Genomic DNA, 17,358 nt, shown 5'->3' on the forward strand with positions numbered 1-17,358 from the left:
GGCGCGAGCGGTTTTGAGTGCAACTCGCGCCAGCGGTGGTGTCTTCCGCGCAGAGCATCCTTTTTGAGGATGCTCGGCGCGATTCCCCGATTCCGAAAGAAAGCCTTAAAAAGAACAACAAAAGTAAGCGCTCCGCCTCCGTGACCCAGGATCAGTCGCTCTCGATCGTCGTCGTCGTCATCATCCGAAAGGAGCACGTAAGCAGAGGGGAGGTGGGGGGGGGCATCGCACCTGGCGAAGATCGGTCCCCTTCTTCGTGTATGGAGATTCGGGGCGCCGCGCGGATAGAGGTGGTGGCACCGGTGTTGCTTTTGCCTCGTCCCCCGCCGCCGCCGCTCACTTTTCTCAGACGCGCACGCGGGCGGAATCTTAAGCGAGCTGCGCGGTAACGAACTGCGGAGGAGCCGGTGAGAGTCTGGTGTAAGAAAGACCGCGCAACGCTCGCCCGCGCTTCGGGCTCGAGTTCCGTCCTTCCTTCGCGGTCCGCCGCCGACGCGGGTTCCGGAAGGAAAATAAATATGAAGACGGAAGGCCCGGGCGCGGCGGCGGAGCCGTCGATTCAGCGGCTTCAACCGCGTGCCTCGATCCCGACGCTCTCTTTTCCTTTGAGCGCGAGCCTTTGAGCGATGCGTGGCGCGAACCAACAGCACTGGCTCCTGGATGCACTGGTGTTTTGTCTGGCTGGCTGTGTAGTGGCGGGCTGGTACGCTGGATACACTGGCGACGTCGCCGTCGCTGCCCGAACGGACTATTCTTTTGTAAGAAGGTGGGCACACTCTCCTACCAAAATTTTCTTTAAGCAAAATTAATTTTAATCAGATTTTGCGTGGAGACGGTGCCCGTATTTTTTATCGGCTGAGCCTAACTTGAGGGGCAGTTCTGTCGAGGGGATTGGCTGTGTTCACCCCTTGCTTCCCTTTAAGCCGTCCACCCAGAGGAGGAGGATGGTATTGGGACGGTATTGGGAAGCGTTTTAGTGGCAGTCTGGCCCTCGTCATTCTTGAGGGGCGCGCTGAAAACGCTTATAATTCTTCGTTTTCTTCGTGACCCTGCGTGTGATGGCACGCTTCTGCAGGCCGTGGTACAATAAACACACAGGCAGGTTTGTCAGCGAAGCGACGTGTAATTTCGCAATTGCGGACGAATTGATACGCTCTGTGTTGTCGTGACTGACGGCTCGGAAGATACCGTGGCGCCTGTAATGTAGAGGTGCTGGCAACACGTGCGCTTTGTGTGCGCAAAACGTCGTTTTCGCTAAGTTGCGCCGTGAGCGAAAGACTCTTGGTTACGGGCTGGTGCAGGCACGTTGGCTTTGCGTATTGCACGATGGCGGCCCCGGCCAACGGCTTGCTGAAATTGGGATCCGCCCGCTGAGTATGTCCAGTCTAAAAAATAAGGAAGTTGTTCCTCTTTCTCCTTCTGCGTACTTCCATCACTTCTTGGGCTAGGTGAGGGCAACCGATTTGGTAGCTGGGAAAAAGAAAAAAAAAAGGAGGGGGGAGGTGTGATGACGTCATTTTTCGAAGACCGATGCCAGCGCCGCTGCTGTAATCGGGTCACGATTAGGTACACTACCTCCGTTCGCACTCCCGTCATGTGGAGCCTCTTGAGTTTCCTACGGATGGACTCAGCATGGCGGAGACTATATACGGCCCCTATATACAGCTCCCATGGTCGCTTGCGAGCCCTTGTCGCGAGCAAGGCATGATGGCCTGCCTCGTAGAGATGGCGCTCGCGGAGCATGAAGGGGGGAGAAAGGTGGCATGAGCGTGAGTCAGCGCATTCGCCCCGTCTTTCCGGTGGGTGTAGGGGGTGAGCAGGGGAGGCTCTAGTCCGGTGCTGCACCGCTGAACACGGGAGCTTCGTCGGAAGGCCCGCTTTTCTCTTCCTCGCGAGTGCCGCTGCATATCAAGCAGGTGGGCCAATTTTAAAAGGCGCAGAGCCAGCAGGTTGCCTCCCCCCTTCCTTCTTGCAGGCTACGTCGTCGTCGTGCGAAGGGGGAGATTGTTCTACGAAGAGGCTGGTTGGAGAACGGGGAGTCAGGTTGAATGAGGCGCTAAGATGTACCGCGCGGTTCTTTGCTCGTCGCGAGAGAAGTGAGTGGGGCTTTGATATGAAAGGCGGCGGCGAGCGCTCGGAGAGCCCAATGAGCTTCGCGTGCTGCGAACAGGGTGTTGAGCGTGAGGAGCAGTCTATACAGAATGCGCGCATGGCGCCCTTATGCGTGCCCGTATACGTTCGCTTATGTACGAGTGTGGGTCGATTAGCGCCCTCTGTGATGGCCCTTTCGGTCGCGTTTTCGAGGAGGTGACTGGACTGTTGGGAAAGGGAAGCTTTCTCCCTCTCTCTCTGTTTCTCCGTGTCTCTGAGGCGAAACTCAAAAGGCGCCCGTGTGCTGGGTGATGTTAGTGCCCGTTACAGAGCCGTGGTCGAAGTTAATTGGGAGCTGTCCGCTGCGGTGCCTCTCCCTCTCTTTCTTCTTTCTCTCCCTTTTTCGTCTCTTCCCTTAAAGGGTGCTCTGAATGGGGGCTCTCAATAAAGGTGCGGTATAAAGCGAAACAACTAGATGAGTAGGAATGGGGTGGAGCGCATTTGGCAGACTCTCTCAGATCATGAATGGCAGTTTAACAATATTCCCCAAGAGAAAAGTATATGACAACTGTATCTTACCGGTACTCACCTATGGGGCAGAGACTTGGAGGCTAACAAAGAGGGTACAGCTTAAGTTAAGGACAACGCACCGAGCTATGGAAAGAAAAATGATAGGTGTAACGTTAAGAGATCGGAAGCGGACTGAGTGGGTGAGGGAACAAACGCGGGTTAATGCCATTCTAGTCGAAATCAAGAGGAAGAAATGGGCTTGGGCAAAGCATGTAATGCGGAGGCAAGATGACCGCTGGTCCTTTAGGGTAACGGAGTGGATTCCAAGAGAAGCAAACGTAGCAGGGGGCGGCAGAAAGTTAGGTGGGCGGATGAGATTAAGAAGTTTGCGGGGATACGGTGGCCGCAGCTGGCAAAGGACTGGGTTAATTGGAAAGAGATGGGAGAGGCCTTTGCCCTGCAGTGAGCGTAGTTAGGCTGATGATGATGATGATGATTCCTGGGATGTTAAAGTTTCCGCTTCACGAATATCCACCAGCAAGAAGAGTGTAGTAGCGCTCTTGAGCTGTGCCTCAGTAAGTGTAGGCAACAGTAGAGCGGGTAACAAAAAATTACACGCCTCTTCGACACCGAAAAATGGAAATGCTAGCAACCGTCTGTAAACTCCGCGTTACTGTTCTTGTGCAGCAGGAGGTAGATCCATTGCTGAGAAAGACCTATAACAATGTCAGTGCATGTACCGTTACCGTCCGCCACTATCTGAATGTGAATCAAAACCGACATATTCAGGAAAAATTTGCGCAGACTAACACAAGATGAGGGGGAGAAACACGCACGCACTCACCAGCACAAACACCAGCTGCACCAACTGGCCCAGCATTCTGCACTACTAATAGTCAAAACCGGTTTTCATAACGAATTATGCTGAAGATTTTGCCTTTCGTGCGAGGGAATTTTTTCTGTCATAGGTTGTTATTGACGTAAAGAATGTTACTGTGCTAACAAGACGATGACGACCACTTAAAGACAGGACATGCGCAGACTCTGAACTGACTAGTCCAACTTACTGCTTTATTGCTCTTGTTACTGCAATGGAAGCGACCGCCGGTACTAACAAACATCATGGCCCCGGCTATTAACGTGCGTATTGCGTATTTCATACGTATTCTAGCGTTTCCGGAAGTTCGTTGCGCGCGTCACTTCGCCAGTCGATCGAGTGCCAACATATACGAGTGCGACCATTGTAAAAGGGAACAAATACTTCACGCGCCTAGGGGCCTAATTTAGTTTTATACTTTTGCATGGAGCATGGAAATGTTCCAACACCATCGTGCACCTCGAGAGAAACTACTCGCGAAAAAAAAAAAATGTTCGGCAATCATAGTTGGTGAGTAGCCGTTGACTGCATGTGAATGAAGTGTTCTCCTTCGTGTTCCTTCGACCGGTACAGAACACTCGACTCCCGATAATTCAGACTCAAGGATTAACGAGAACTTGTTCGAATTATGCGGAGTTCGATATAAGGGGAGTCTGTTTTCGCGCACTCGGTGTTGACGGGGCAAAAGCGTCAGTTCGAACAAACCGGCAGTTCGAACTAGGCGAGTTTTGAGCCAACGAGGAACCATTGTAGCAGCAGTACCAGCGAATCACGCGCAGTACATGCTCACGTGCGGCTTTGAAAGTTGGCCCTCTGATTGGCTGTAGCGCCGTCTGTTTACAGCGCCGGCAGTTTTCGAGCCGGAGCTGTTCTCTCGCTCACCTGTAAAACAACGAAGCTATGCGGCTGAGCTTGCGGCGATGGCTCGTATCCGGCCCTTCGTGTGCGCATGTGTGATGCTCATAACCTTTCTCACATTCCCCCCCTCCCCCCTCCTCCCTCCCCACAGCGCCGGGCGCGCCGCAGCTCATACCGGAGGACTCGACGGCCGAGAACAACTGCGTCACGGTCGCCTGGCAGCAGCACGCGGGCAGCTTCGTCCAGGGGTACGTCCTGGAGCTGGACGACGGAAACGCCGGGCCCTTCAGAGTAAGTCATAGATGTGCTGCACTACTAAAGTTATGGACTATATTGTCACGTAGTGATGGCTGCAGACCGGCGAGCAGGCTTCCAAACAACGAGAATGGCTTCCAAACGAAACTCTTTATTTGGGCTGACTTGCGCCCGCAAAAGAACTGGATCACTCGGCGGCGGCGTAGCAACAGGCGTGCTCGGCGGTCGGCGGCCGCTATCGGCCGTGTTCAATGTGAAGCTGATAGCGAACTTTCGAGATAAGGTGTTGAAAGTTACTAGAACGGTCTGAAACAAAGTAGAAGCGGCTTCGCCTGGATGCGATCAGTCGAGATAAATCTGGAGCCGCCGCGGTGGCTCAGTGTTTATGGTGCTAGGCTGCTGACCCGAAAGTCGCGGGTTCGATCCCGGCCGCGGCGGTTGAATTTCTTTGGAGGAGAAATTCTAGAGGCCCGTGTACTGTGCGATGTCAGTGCACGTTAAAGAACCCCAGGTGGTCGAAATTATCCGGGGCCCTCCACTACGGTGTCCCTCATAGCCTTAGTCGCTTTTGGACGTTGAACCCCATAAACCATAAATCTCGTCGCTTCTTGCATCACAGACAAAGCGATAAAGTGCCGGTAGCTTTGAAGAATGAACAAAGAAACACTACAAAGATTTGCTGCAATATTGATCTGTTTGAACTCTACCTCACGGGGCACCACTGCGGGGTGTGGAGTAACAACATGATAAAGTTGTAAACGAAAAAAATAGCGGCGATCAGTGGTTGATGCGGACAAATTTCAGTGACATTTTCCTTTCTCTTGGCAATCTGTTTTCCAATTCTGATTCTATTCCTACTATTTTTGTTCCAATTCTTATTGTAATCTTAATAAGGAAGTAATTATGCTCATTGGCATCCACCCAACCGCAGCCATAGGGCTACAAAAGGAAAGCTGTTCAGCTTCCGGAGAAACTTCGCAGTTAAAGAAAAATTCGCTCTGGTTCGGGGTTCGAACCTGGGACCACCGCTTCCTTGGAACAGTCGCTCTACGAGCCGAGCTAAGCAGGACGGCTGGCGGACAGTCCCCGTAAAACATCTGACGGATTGTATTCTTATTCCATTTCTATTTGTAATCGCCTCTTTTATTTATTTTTGCTGAGTCATTCTTATCCGACCGTTCCCTCCTCTCCCCTACATGTAGAGTGGGAAATTTCCCTCTCTCCGCCTGCCACGGTTAGAAGGCGGAGGCGCCTCACACAGACGCCGATGCCTACGGCGGAAAGTTATCGCCTTCATGGCCCTCCTAATGCTGTTGCACTAGAAGTGAAGTAATATACAAAAATGCAGAGTATAGGGTAAGTGGAAACAGAAGAAAACACGAAATCTAGCTCGTGGAAATGTGCCAATTTTAATTTTCTCGCAAACGTACCCGAGGGTGCTTTGTCAGGTTTCGAGAATGCGCAGCACGCGAAGGCGGGATGCCTGCGCGGCTGGATCGAGGCGAGCGTGAGTAATGTTTGGGCCGTTGTTTGTGCCTGTGCACGCTCGCCGGCTGTGGTGACGCTCGAGGCGTGGGGAAGCACTCAACGGGTCGATCGCACCACAAGCCGCACCTTGGATTGGAGCTCGAGTTTCGTGCCCGAAGCCAACGGTACGCGGTCCGAAAAGGCTGACGAGGAGAATAGCGTGAACCTCGTATCAAAACTGGGCCGCCAGGTCACTCGTAGCAGTTAACAGTCGTCGAGGCCAACGCGGAAAACGATGTGCAGGTCGAAGGCAGTAGGAGAAAGCAGGCACTTTATTAGCACGCAGTCTACGAAAGCACATGAAGTGAGTAGCGCGCTTTTCGTTATTAATTCAATAGCATTTAAAATAAGCCTCATCGGGAAAGAAATGTGTCGTCGGCCATGAAATTCGCCCATTGGCTGGTGGGGAGTGACGTCACCAGACCGCACTCCCCATTGGCTGGAGGGAAATGACGTCACCAGAGTGGCCAATTCCCATTGGATGAAGTGAAGTGACGTCACCAGGCCGTAAGTGACTCCGCTTCCGGTAAAGGCATTGACAGCTTCTGATTCTAACGCATTTCGAACGCAAAAGGTAATTTGCTGTCCCTGTTGTTTCTTATTCCTTCTGAATGGTTCGTGTCGCGCGGTCATTTTCTTGCACTGACCGCATCGACGAAGGGTGGATGTTTGGTTTATGGGGTTTAACGTCCCAAAGCGACTAAGGCTATGAGAGACGCCGTAGTGGAGGGCTCCGGAAATTTCGACCACCTGGGGTTCTTTAACGTGCACTGACATCGCACAGTACACGGGCCTCTAGAATTTCTCCTCCAAAGAAATTCTAGCCGCCGCGGCCGGGATCGAACCCGCGTCTTTTGGGACAGCAGCCGAGCACCATAACTGCTGAGCCACCGCGGCGGCTACGAAGGGTGGATGTGACGTCCGGTGCAATGAAAGTGTAGCAATCGCAGAAGTTACCCGCTTTTAGTGCGAAGCACTACTTGACGGGTTCAAACCCTACCAAGAATCTTATGGCTTGCATGACCTTGAGGGCGCGGAAATAAATACTGCCGCGACCGAGTTTCGAACCCGCGCCGCACAGATCAGCTTCGCTGGCCACTGCACGAGAGCACTATACGCTATCGCCGCAGCCGATCATGCCTCGCGTTAAACCGCAACACTCTCTCCCTCTGTGCATTGCACGTCGTCGTCTTCATCACCTTCCATCTGCGGCGAGGACAGATCAGATCTGCTTAACCTCGATCAGAGCTTAACCCGAGTCTAACATCAACTCCAGACGGGCCGACGACCGAGCAAAGCAAAACCATGAGTCAGCCAGGCACATGCTTTCGCAATGTCTACTCTGTTTAACTACGATAAAATCCTGCCACTTTTTTTTTTCTTGGGATCCTCCTGTATACATTGTTCTGAGCTTTCGAAGCGGGCGCAGATTTCGAGGGGCTGCGCTTTACGTGGAACACCCAACTGGGATCATAGCCTCGCCGCTCTCGACGGCCCTGCGGGCTTGAGTTGCGCGCGAGCGGTCAGCTTATAATGTCCCGGTAATGAGGTACCCCTTCCGGCCATGTTTTCCGCCGGCCACGGTCGCGGCCTTCGCGAGCTCTCTCCTGGGTTCTGCGTTGACCAGCAAGCGGAGGCGGAGGGCCACTGCGGCTAGTACTTCGCACACACTCCGCCGAGACCAACAACACGTGCGGCCGGTTTCAGGTGGATGGATGCACGGCCCGCTCCAGATGGATGGCACCCGGGCGCGCTTGTCGACCGCGTCTCCCCCGGAGCATTAGCTTTATTGGGTTTTCTTGGCGGCCTCGTGTCCAGGCGGCTCGTAAAACATGTTCCGGCTCCACTCTTTCTTCCCACCGGCTTTGCCGCTTTCACCTTTGGGTCGGCCGGGCGTAATCGAATGAGGCCCGCGCGCCCAAAGATCGACGAGTACGACGCTACTACGCGTTCTCGGAGCCCGCGTCATACCCGCTCTCCGAAGCGCCGAGGCCCTTCTCGTTTCCTCTCTCCGACTCTCCCGCTGGCGCGATGGCGTGTGACTGATCGCGCGGGCGGAGGAGGGAAGGGTCTGTCGGCGTACGCGCCCTTCGAGGGCGCTCTTTCCCGAGCGCTGAACGTTTGGCCGTTCGGGTGAAAGTCGGCTCTGCGCGCGCTCGCGCGCGCTGTCCACCGAGCCGACCGAGCTCGTTAAGAAACGCGCGCGCGCGCGCGCGTGCTTTGAAAGACACTGCAGGCGCCAGTGAATTTTGCACTGATACACGCTGGTACGTGGTTTCACTGGTTGATTTAGGTATTTATTTCAGCGCGGCGCCAGCACAGCCGCTGTCACATGCGTTGCCAAGAGGAAACCGCTCTCTCCACCCCCCCCCCCCCCCCCTCTTTCTCTCACGACTCGAAATGGGCGACACGCGGTGGAGACAGTCCCGCGCTGCCAGACCTTCTGCCGGCTGCCGTCGCGCCCTGCCTGTCAGAGAGACTCCCGGCGCTGGTAGATGAAATGGAGGGGGGGGGGGGGGGGGGGGGGTGCACGGTCGCCCGGCGATCCGCGTTGACAGTTGGCTGAGCGCGCGCGGACCGAACCGCTCGCGCCGCCTGTCCAAGTCGATGGACTTCATAGCGCGGAGGAGACGGCGCCGGGTGCTGCGGCGCGAACATTCCCCGTCACAGTGTGCGGGACGCCTCTGTATCTTTGTTCTGCCTCGCGCCACCGCGGACGGACCCTGTCCTCGTGTTGTGCCGAGCGTTAACGTCGCGCGACGCGTACTCTTGTTGTGAAGGCTAGCTGCGCCTTGGGTTCTGATTGGAGGCGCTTTATCGAGCTGGTGGTCGCTGCGCGCGTCGTGCGGTATATAGAACTGCTTAATATCGGAACGCGGGGGAAACCGCGGTGACAAATCGAACGCTGCGAATTCTGGACTCGCTGGGTATGAGTTTGTGAGGGAGCGGTTCTTGAGCCGCGATCCCGTGCCACTCGTCGGCTGTCAAGGCCTTTATTAGGAACTACCACGTCGTCTGCTTGTTCCGTAGAAAATCGTAGCCGGCGGCTTGTTCCCACTATGTTTGTGTCTTCTTTCTTTCTAAAGCCCGAGTCACACTGCGGGAACACAACAGCGACATGAACCAAACATGTTCGCAAGCGAGCCGTCAACAAGTCGCCCAACCAACTTGTCCCACAACTTCTTGTCACACTGCACGAACGGCAGGGAAACGAGACAGGTTTCTGGGGTGTTCCCTCGGTATGACAGCTTCCGGGAACCGGAACAACAAACAAACAGCGTTCGTGGACACGGTTGGCGCTGTTCGCCGGCGGGGCGAATTTCCTGGCGACACCGCACGAACAAACCAAGCCTTTTGCGGTGATTCACCGCTTTTGTGCCTTTCGTGCTTGGAAACTTCGTTTGCAAAGTGCAAAAAAAGAGCGCTTCCTTTCGTGGTAATGCTGTCTGCTGCGGTACGGCGTCTTGCAGGCGGGTGCATACAGACGGGAAGGCTGCCCTGGCCACCGTCGGCTGGCAGGTGCGGCCGCCGTGGAGAAGCACGTTCTCTCCCCGTCGCATTCTTGTGAGCAAGCGTACACTTCTGACGAACGCGGTTCTGTAGGGAGCCAAAAGGAATGTCCTGTTCCAGGGACTGCCTCGGCTGCGAGTTCCAGAAGTTTCTTGACGGGTTTGTGCGCTAGAACCACCCGAGCAGGAGCCGGCATACGAGCGTGCCAGTTGCTCGCGTGAACATGCTGCCGTCGTACTCGTGCCGCCAGGAAAGTGACCTGATCGGGATGATTGAAGAGAGGCGTTTTCCATGGGATATAACAGACCCAAAATATCAACGGTGTGATCTGAAGGAATCTGTGTTTCAAGAGATTGCTAGTTGGGACTGTATTTCACAGGTGAGCGCGAGTTACCAGTTACCTGTCCTGCTATTTTTGAACTTGAGGTGAAGAAGAAAGCAGTGCTGCATTTTTTTCTTTGAGATAGCAATCAGAATAACTTTACTGGGTTCCCATTTGATTGCAAGAATGATGCGTACAATTATATCTTTTTTTTTAGTACTCTCAGAGCCTGGAACAAACTCGATGAATCTGCCGAAATTGTGGCGTGATTTGTAGTGACCGGCCGGGTTGATAATGCATTGTGGAACAGCAGCGCAAAACACAAAATGTGTAGAAGTAGACACAGGGCACAGAAAGTAGACGCATGTAGTCCGTGTTTAATTCTTTCGCATGAAGTTTTCGAAAACGCCTTTCTCAGGCGCCCTTCTCAGCCAGTCGATCATCCAGCGCGGTTTCTCTGCGGTGGCGGCTGGTCGTCCGAGTCAGAATCGAGCAAGGCTGCACCTCAGCCGCCGCGCACGATCATAGTTCGTTCGATATTCTGCAAAACCGCCAGTAGCTACGACAGCGCAAGGTGTCTCCAGTTTCCGCGGTTGTGCACACGCACGGAGGAGAGCGCGCGAGCAAAGGCAGAGAAGCGCCGGGGAACGTGATTGAGGTGGTTTTTCCGGTGTGACAGAGAGTTTGTGAACAAGCGGCGCACATGTGGCCAACACAGGCTGGCGGGAGACAGCGACATGTTTACCCTCTGTTCGTGTTGACGCGGTGTGACAGGATCGCCAACCCGACGAAAACACTGTTTTGTCGGACGGGTTGGCGGACTGTTTCCTCAGTGTGACTCGGCCATAAACAATATTGAAAGCGTGGGCGATGGACAGTTTCCTCTGCGGCTGCCACAGCTTATCGGGAATGGCCTCCGAGTACGCACCCCAAAAACACGAGGTTTTGTATAATCCCAAATTTCCGGGGAACTTTCGTTTCGTTGTCAATTCGACCAAAGTATAGCCTTCCTTTCCGTGTGGGGCTCTTGAGATCCGCGACCCTCATCCCCCAGCACTTAAATCTCCCATACGCGCGTGTGTGTGTGTGTGTATCCGCATACAGCAAACACGGGCACGAAACACCGGCACTGTCTGTGGTTAGGTAGGTGGGGGGATAACTCGCGTGCACACTCGCGCTCGGCATAACGTGCAACACACTTGCTGTGATGAGTGTTCAGTTCACAAGGTGAAATGGGTGATCGAGGTTGCTGTGTAAAGTAATGGCGGTGACCATATCGCCAGACATCATAGCTGTGGAGTGCAACGCATACATGATGTATGTGATCGGCGCCGCCGCGTTATTCGTCGTGCTGGCCGCTTCTGCGAATACGTTCGGTTCCTATCGAAGGGGCAGGGGCTGTCATCAACGTCATGATAATGATAATTTAGCTCTGGTTAAACCTGGAGTGACGCGAGAGCTCCGCCGAGCCCCCTACTTACACAGCTGCGACACCTCTCCCCCCCCCACTCGACACGGTGCATTGCACAGCTGTTGCAGCTCGGTTTCGCTAGAGTTCCTGTATATGTAGGTTTCGCCGGCGCGCCGCGCCGCCGGCAGCTGCAGCTGCTCCGCACCACGTGACCAACCGGCTCGAGGCCACGGAGCTCAAGGGGTGCCACGCTGAAGGCTCGAAGAGATGGCGTAGTGTAGCTCTCGCTACAATCAATAATAATAATCATTCAAGTCGGTTCCACTGGCTTACAAAGTGTTTTCCAGTGTCTTCTAGGCGACAATTAAGTTCAGTTTCCAATGGCGGCCTCTCCAGATCCAGAGGTTCTTAGCGCCCTCTATTGCGTGGCGGATCTTAACTCCGCCTTGGTGGTGTGCTTAGCAGCCGCCGCGGGGCTGACGGACGAGGGCTGTTTGGTTCAACAACATGGGAGCAAGTGCTCAAGTACTACAACAGAGTGACCAAGCACTATTCTGCAATAGGGGCTTCGAGTGCGCGTGAAATGAAGCGTATAGTACGAGGATCCTTGCTGTGACTTGATTTACTAACTTGGCGAAACGAAGGCAGCAGGCGGATGAAATTCGCTAGGAAGAAAACAGCAGGAACGGGACATGTTCCAGCTCGCCTGTGCGGTGACGTCATACGCGGCGCACGCGCCTACACGCATTAGCGTTCGCGCGATTTAGCTTTGTTATTTGTGTGCCGAAGCCCCGCCAGAGAGCCCGCACCTCCTCGCTTTTATAGTTATGCGACGCCTGCAGGGGAGAGCGCCGTGTCGCTAGATTCCAAGAGCCATAAACGGGGGAGCGAGGTGCAGGCTGGCTCGAGTTGCCCCTCGCTCATTCGGCGGCCATTGCGGTCCCTCGTTATTTCTGCCGAGCTGCCTTCCTGGCTCACTGCTGGCGTGACAATGCAGGGAAGGGACTATCCCCTTTCATCTGCCACTCCCTGCATTGTGACGCTATAGCAGGTTCACGAGAATCGGCCGACGCCATTGGCTGGAAAGGGGGTCCGTTGACAGGGAAAAGCCGCTTCGTTCTTCAGTTGTATCCGACTATAGCTGTATAACGCATATTGATGGTCCAGTGGCCTCCGTGAGGCACCTTGCGAGTAACCGTTGACCGCAGACGAGCACGCAGATTTTTCAGTGTACAGTCGTGAGCAGTGTGAGAGGGAAGGAAGGAAGGGAAAACTTTATTTACACTAATGGTTTTTCCTGCGGTTTGGGGGCATCTTCAGAGACGTGTTGGTTCTACCCCCAGGAGCCTTCTCTGGCGAAGTCGTCCGCCTCTAATCAGTGGTCGGTTGCCCTCAGTCCAGGGCTCCGCTGGCCACTGCCACCCGTTCAGCTCGCTGTACCAGACCTTGTTGGTCTTCACAGCGGTCGCTGGACAGCAGAGTCTCCCACTGCTCCGCACTCGGGTTTTGTATTTTGGGGACCACGTCTATGGTTTGGCAGGCCCATGTGATGTGGTATAGAGTAGGTTTTTCGTTGCACCAGGGACATTTGTCCGTGTATATCGTAGGGTGCATTTTGTTTAGTATATGTAGGTTTGGGAAAGAGCCTGTTTGTAATTGTCTCCAAGTGACAGCTTCCTCTCTGCTGAGAGATTTGTGCGGTGGGGGGTATCGCATTCTTCTGCCTCTAGAGTTTTGTAGTATGGCCGAATATTCCCTGGGTGCTAGCGCGAGTTCCGCGGTCTCGTCGGATGCTCGGAAAGTAATGTATCCTCGAGCTATCCTGTCGGCCTCTTCGTTCCCTGCCACCCCCGTGTGCCCCGGTACCCACACAATTTTGTGTGGGATCTTGTCGTTTTGTTCTTCCTGGTTTTTAATTCTGTCGCTCGTTGCGAGGAGTATACGGAGCGCGTGACGACTTATCCTGCCATTCATGTAATTTCGGCAGGCTGTTTGAGAGTCCGTGAGTATTGTTAGTGACCGCCCGGTTCTATAGCCCTCCGCCACCGCTAGAGGGAACAAACTTCTTGCGCAAATTTCCGATTTTCTGGGTATTTATTACTGAATTTGAGAAACGCTTTCTTTTTATATTATACGGCAAGAGAAAAACTAGTTATAGTAGCAACTAAAAAGCGGAAAAACTAGAAAGTAGAAAAAACTGCGCTTGTCGCGCATGATTATAGGGGAACGAATAAACGGACGCTCAAAATATAGCTCACCACTGTACCTGCCGTACAAAACAAATATGATGCGGGGTTTCAGTCAATGCAATTGTAAGCTGGCGGCGACGCTAGACCAGGCGAGACGAAACGGCTTACCGTGTTGCTCGTGAGGACTATTCGCCATGTAGGTAAACTACCATTTAATCAGTGTATATACAATTTAACTTATGGTTTATTGGGGTTTAACGTCCCAAAGCAACACAGGCTATGAGGGACGCCGTAGTGAAGGGCTCCGGAAGTTTCGACCACCTAGGCGACCCCAGAAGTGTTATGGGCGTTACCGTGGTGCGCCTTCCCATTGTGCCTCCTCTGTGGCCTTAGGACGATCTCGCACGCGTGGCAACAGGGTGTGATGTGTGTGCCCTTTCTTTTCGTGATGCCCGCAGGAGGTGTACTGCGGCAAGGAGACCCTGTGCACGGTGGACGGGCTGCACTTCAACAGCGCGTACCGGGCCCGGGTGAAGGCCTACAACGCCACCGGCGAGGGGCCCTACAGCGACGTCATCGTGCTACACACGGCCGAAGGTGGGTGGCGACACTGTGGTAGCAGCGGCGGCTTATGCTCGCAGCGGCAACTTTCGCCTTTTTTTTTTGAAGCGAAAAGCTTCACTAGGCTCGTCAACAACGCGCTTCGCGTGAGCCACTCCTTGGCGCCGCCGCGGCGCGCCCTTCCTCCTCCTCGCCACCGGTTTACCCTTCGCCGCTGCTAGCGGTTCTTATCGCGTTCTTATCGCGTCATCGCAAGGCGTTGCGATAACGCCCGAGCGGCGGCGGCGGACGTGCGGACGTGCCGCGGCGCGCGCTCCGTCGTTACTTCTCGCCATCGGTTAAACGCTTGGGACGGTTGGGAGGGCGGTCTCCGTCCCAAGAGAAGGTTCTTTCGCAAGGCGTTGCGAAAACGCACGCGTGAGCGGCGGCGGCGGCCGTAGAAGAGGCGCAGACATTCGCCATGGAAGGAAGAAAAGACCCAGAAGTGGTAGCGAGGGAGTTGGCTCAAAATCTGCACCGCTACCGTGGTGCTCCCAGTACATTGTGCGCGAACTGCGACAGCCATGACCTCAAACAAAGCATTAACTGCAGCTTTTCGATGGTGTATCCAGGCTTAACCAGAGCTAAGCCACTGCCATTTTTTTTATATTTTTGTAAACGCTGTAAGTGCAGGAAGAAAGCGAAAACGGCTTCCAAACGATGACTTGCGTCCACAAAGAACTGGATGTCTCGGCGGCGGCGTAGCAGCAAGCGTGCTCAGCGGTCGTCGAACAGAAGGCCTGCTGCTCTCAGCTGCACTCGATTTAAAGCTGATAGCGAACTTTCGAGATAAGCGTACAAAGTTACCCCAGCATTCTTGAACAACGTAGAATCGGCTGCGCCTGGATGCGATCAATCGAGATAAATCTGGTCGCGTCTTGCGTCACTGACAAAGCGATAATGCGGCGTGTCGGCAGCTTTGAAGAATGAACGAACAAACACTACAAAGATTCGCGGCAATAGTGCATAAAGCTCTCCCCTGTCCTTTCTTGCTATCGCTGCCCTCTGTAAGTACACCTTGCTGTCCTCTCCCTGTCTATTTCCGCCTGCCGCAGCTTGGGTGCTTAAGATATTAGATAGCAGTTGTCGCGACTGGCAACGTCTTTTCTTACCTTTCTATTCTTTTGCAATAATAAATTGCTACTACTACTTTGAAGGGGCTCACCTGTACTCGTTCCTTGGCGCAGTTGGAGACAGTGTTCGTTCTCATCGATTTTGTGGATATATTTGGGATGGATGCTTTTTCGGTCCCCCCCCCCCCTCATTTGAATCTTGACATCAAGAAATCGTCTCCGTGGTGACCATTTCGAGGTGAAGAACGCTGCAGCCTAGCCTCAGGGATCCGCACGCGAAAGCCGTCTTGACGTCACCACCGTTAGCTTGGGAAAACGGCCGGGGGTGGCGTGGCGATATCTTGAAAATTGGTTTTAGAGGAAAGGAAATGGCGCAGTGTCTCGCATCTCGGTGGGCACCTAAACCGCGCCACGAGGGAAGGTAGCAGTGAAAGAGGTGTAGTATAGGGCTTCGGAATAATTTTGGCCACCTGGGGATCTTTAATGTGCACCGACATTGCACAGCACACTGCACATTAAAGATCCCCAGGTGGTCCAAATTATTCTGAAGCCCTCCTCCATTTAATTTTTAGATCGATAGCTATATTAAGTGCAGAAACTAGAGTCTCAGTTTATGCATTCTTTTGACCTTCAAATGCCCTTCTTAACGATTCATAGCAACAGCCTTAAGTCAGATGCCGAAGCTTACTTTGACTATGGCCGATGCGATGGTGTCCCCAAATCTGACTCTCCCGCACCACCGAAGTTTGAACTCGGATTTGACCAAAATTAGTATCCAGGCTAATTGACAATGGTCAATACGATGGTGGCTTCCAAATTTGGCCCACCCCAACCCCAAATTTCACCTCCTCAGATTTAGACCGAAATAGGTATTCAGGCTAATTTGACTAAGGTCAACACGATGGTGACCTCTAAATTTGGACTGGGGCATTTCCAAATTTAGCCCAGCCTACCTCTGAAATTTGACCTTGGATTTATACCAAAATCGATGTCTAGCCTGATTTGAATGTGCCTAATATGATTGTTACCTCCAAACCTCCAAATTTGACCCAGGCCACTCCCAAATTTGGCCCACCCCATCGTCGAAATTTGACCTCGGATTTGGAACAAAATCGATATCCAGACTAATTGAACACGCTTAATGCGATGGTGACTTTCAAATTTGACCCGGCCACTCCTAAAGAAGCAAAATCATAGTAGAAGCAAAAATAGCCATTGCTTGAGCATTCGGTGTAATTCGCCACGCAGGACTCTAAGTGTCCAGTAGTTCTCTTTGTAAAGCTTTGTTGAACAGTAACATATTTGGCTTGCACTGCATGCAGTGCATTCATCTACATGCAGTAGAACAAGCATTCATCTACAGCCACTTCGCTTTTGAGAAAAAGCTTTATGTTTCTAAGGATCTCCTCGCATAGCTCAGCAGGGGATGTGTGGAGTCATTCTATAAATGTTCCACAGGAGCTACTTGGCACCTGCCCCACCTGCACATTTCCAGCAAATTTTTTCACTACGTATTATGCCAGCTTTTGACTCGGTGGCTGGTTGGTTGATTAAGACCTCACCCCTTTCCTTCCTCAAGCCTTTTGCTACACTAAAACTTGAACCTTGGCTAAATCTCTGCCTTCTTTTGTTTTTTATCCCAACACAGTGGCATGGTTCACGCTGGACCCAGTGGCATGCCATCCTGACATAGTATTGTCAGACGAGAACGCCACAGCCCGCTGTGAGAGCTATGAGCACCGTGTTGTCCTCGGCTCCTTGGGCTTCTCCCGTGGTGTCCACTACTGGGAAGCGGCCGTGGATCGCTGTGACAATAATGCCGATGTCGTGGTTGGAGTGGCACGTGCCGACGTGGCCAGGGACATCATGCTGGGTGAGTAGAAGGGTGTCATACCACTCTGTTTTTAATGCTTTCCAGACGAATGAAAGTGAATCATTACTTTTTGCATTTGGAGTATTTGTAATTGATGAAGACAGATGCAGTTCGTGGATACAAAATAAACTGAAGATGAAAGATGAGATTCTGGATTCGCAGAGATTGGCATGTTCATGCCTTGTATATTGTACCGTGCTGGGCAGTAATCAGCACTCTCAGATCTTTGCAAACAACAGATTTATAGAAATCTCTTGTTGCA

At 53.1% G+C, this 17,358-nt stretch overlaps 1 protein-coding gene across 3 annotated transcripts in view; it reads left to right on the plus strand.

The window, feature by feature from the left end:
- The window catches only part of Trim9 (E3 ubiquitin-protein ligase Trim9), a 253,305-nt gene that overhangs the window by 230,797 nt on the left and 5,150 nt on the right, over window positions 1-17,358 (plus strand). For all 3 annotated transcript variants that reach the window (XM_089556573.1, XM_089556571.1, XM_089556572.1), the window contains 3 exons: window positions 4,488-4,627; window positions 14,009-14,147; window positions 16,872-17,096. In XM_089556573.1, the coding sequence (XP_089412699.1) occupies window positions 4,488-4,627; window positions 14,009-14,147; window positions 16,872-17,096 (504 nt within the window). The remainder of the gene's footprint in view (window positions 1-4,487; window positions 4,628-14,008; window positions 14,148-16,871; window positions 17,097-17,358) is intronic.

The sequence above is a fragment of the Amblyomma mixtum genome, chromosome 8 (genome assembly GCF_055824585.1).
Source record: "Amblyomma mixtum isolate Tamu chromosome 8, ASM5582458v1, whole genome shotgun sequence".
In the NCBI taxonomy this organism is placed as follows: domain Eukaryota; kingdom Metazoa; phylum Arthropoda; class Arachnida; order Ixodida; family Ixodidae; genus Amblyomma; species Amblyomma mixtum.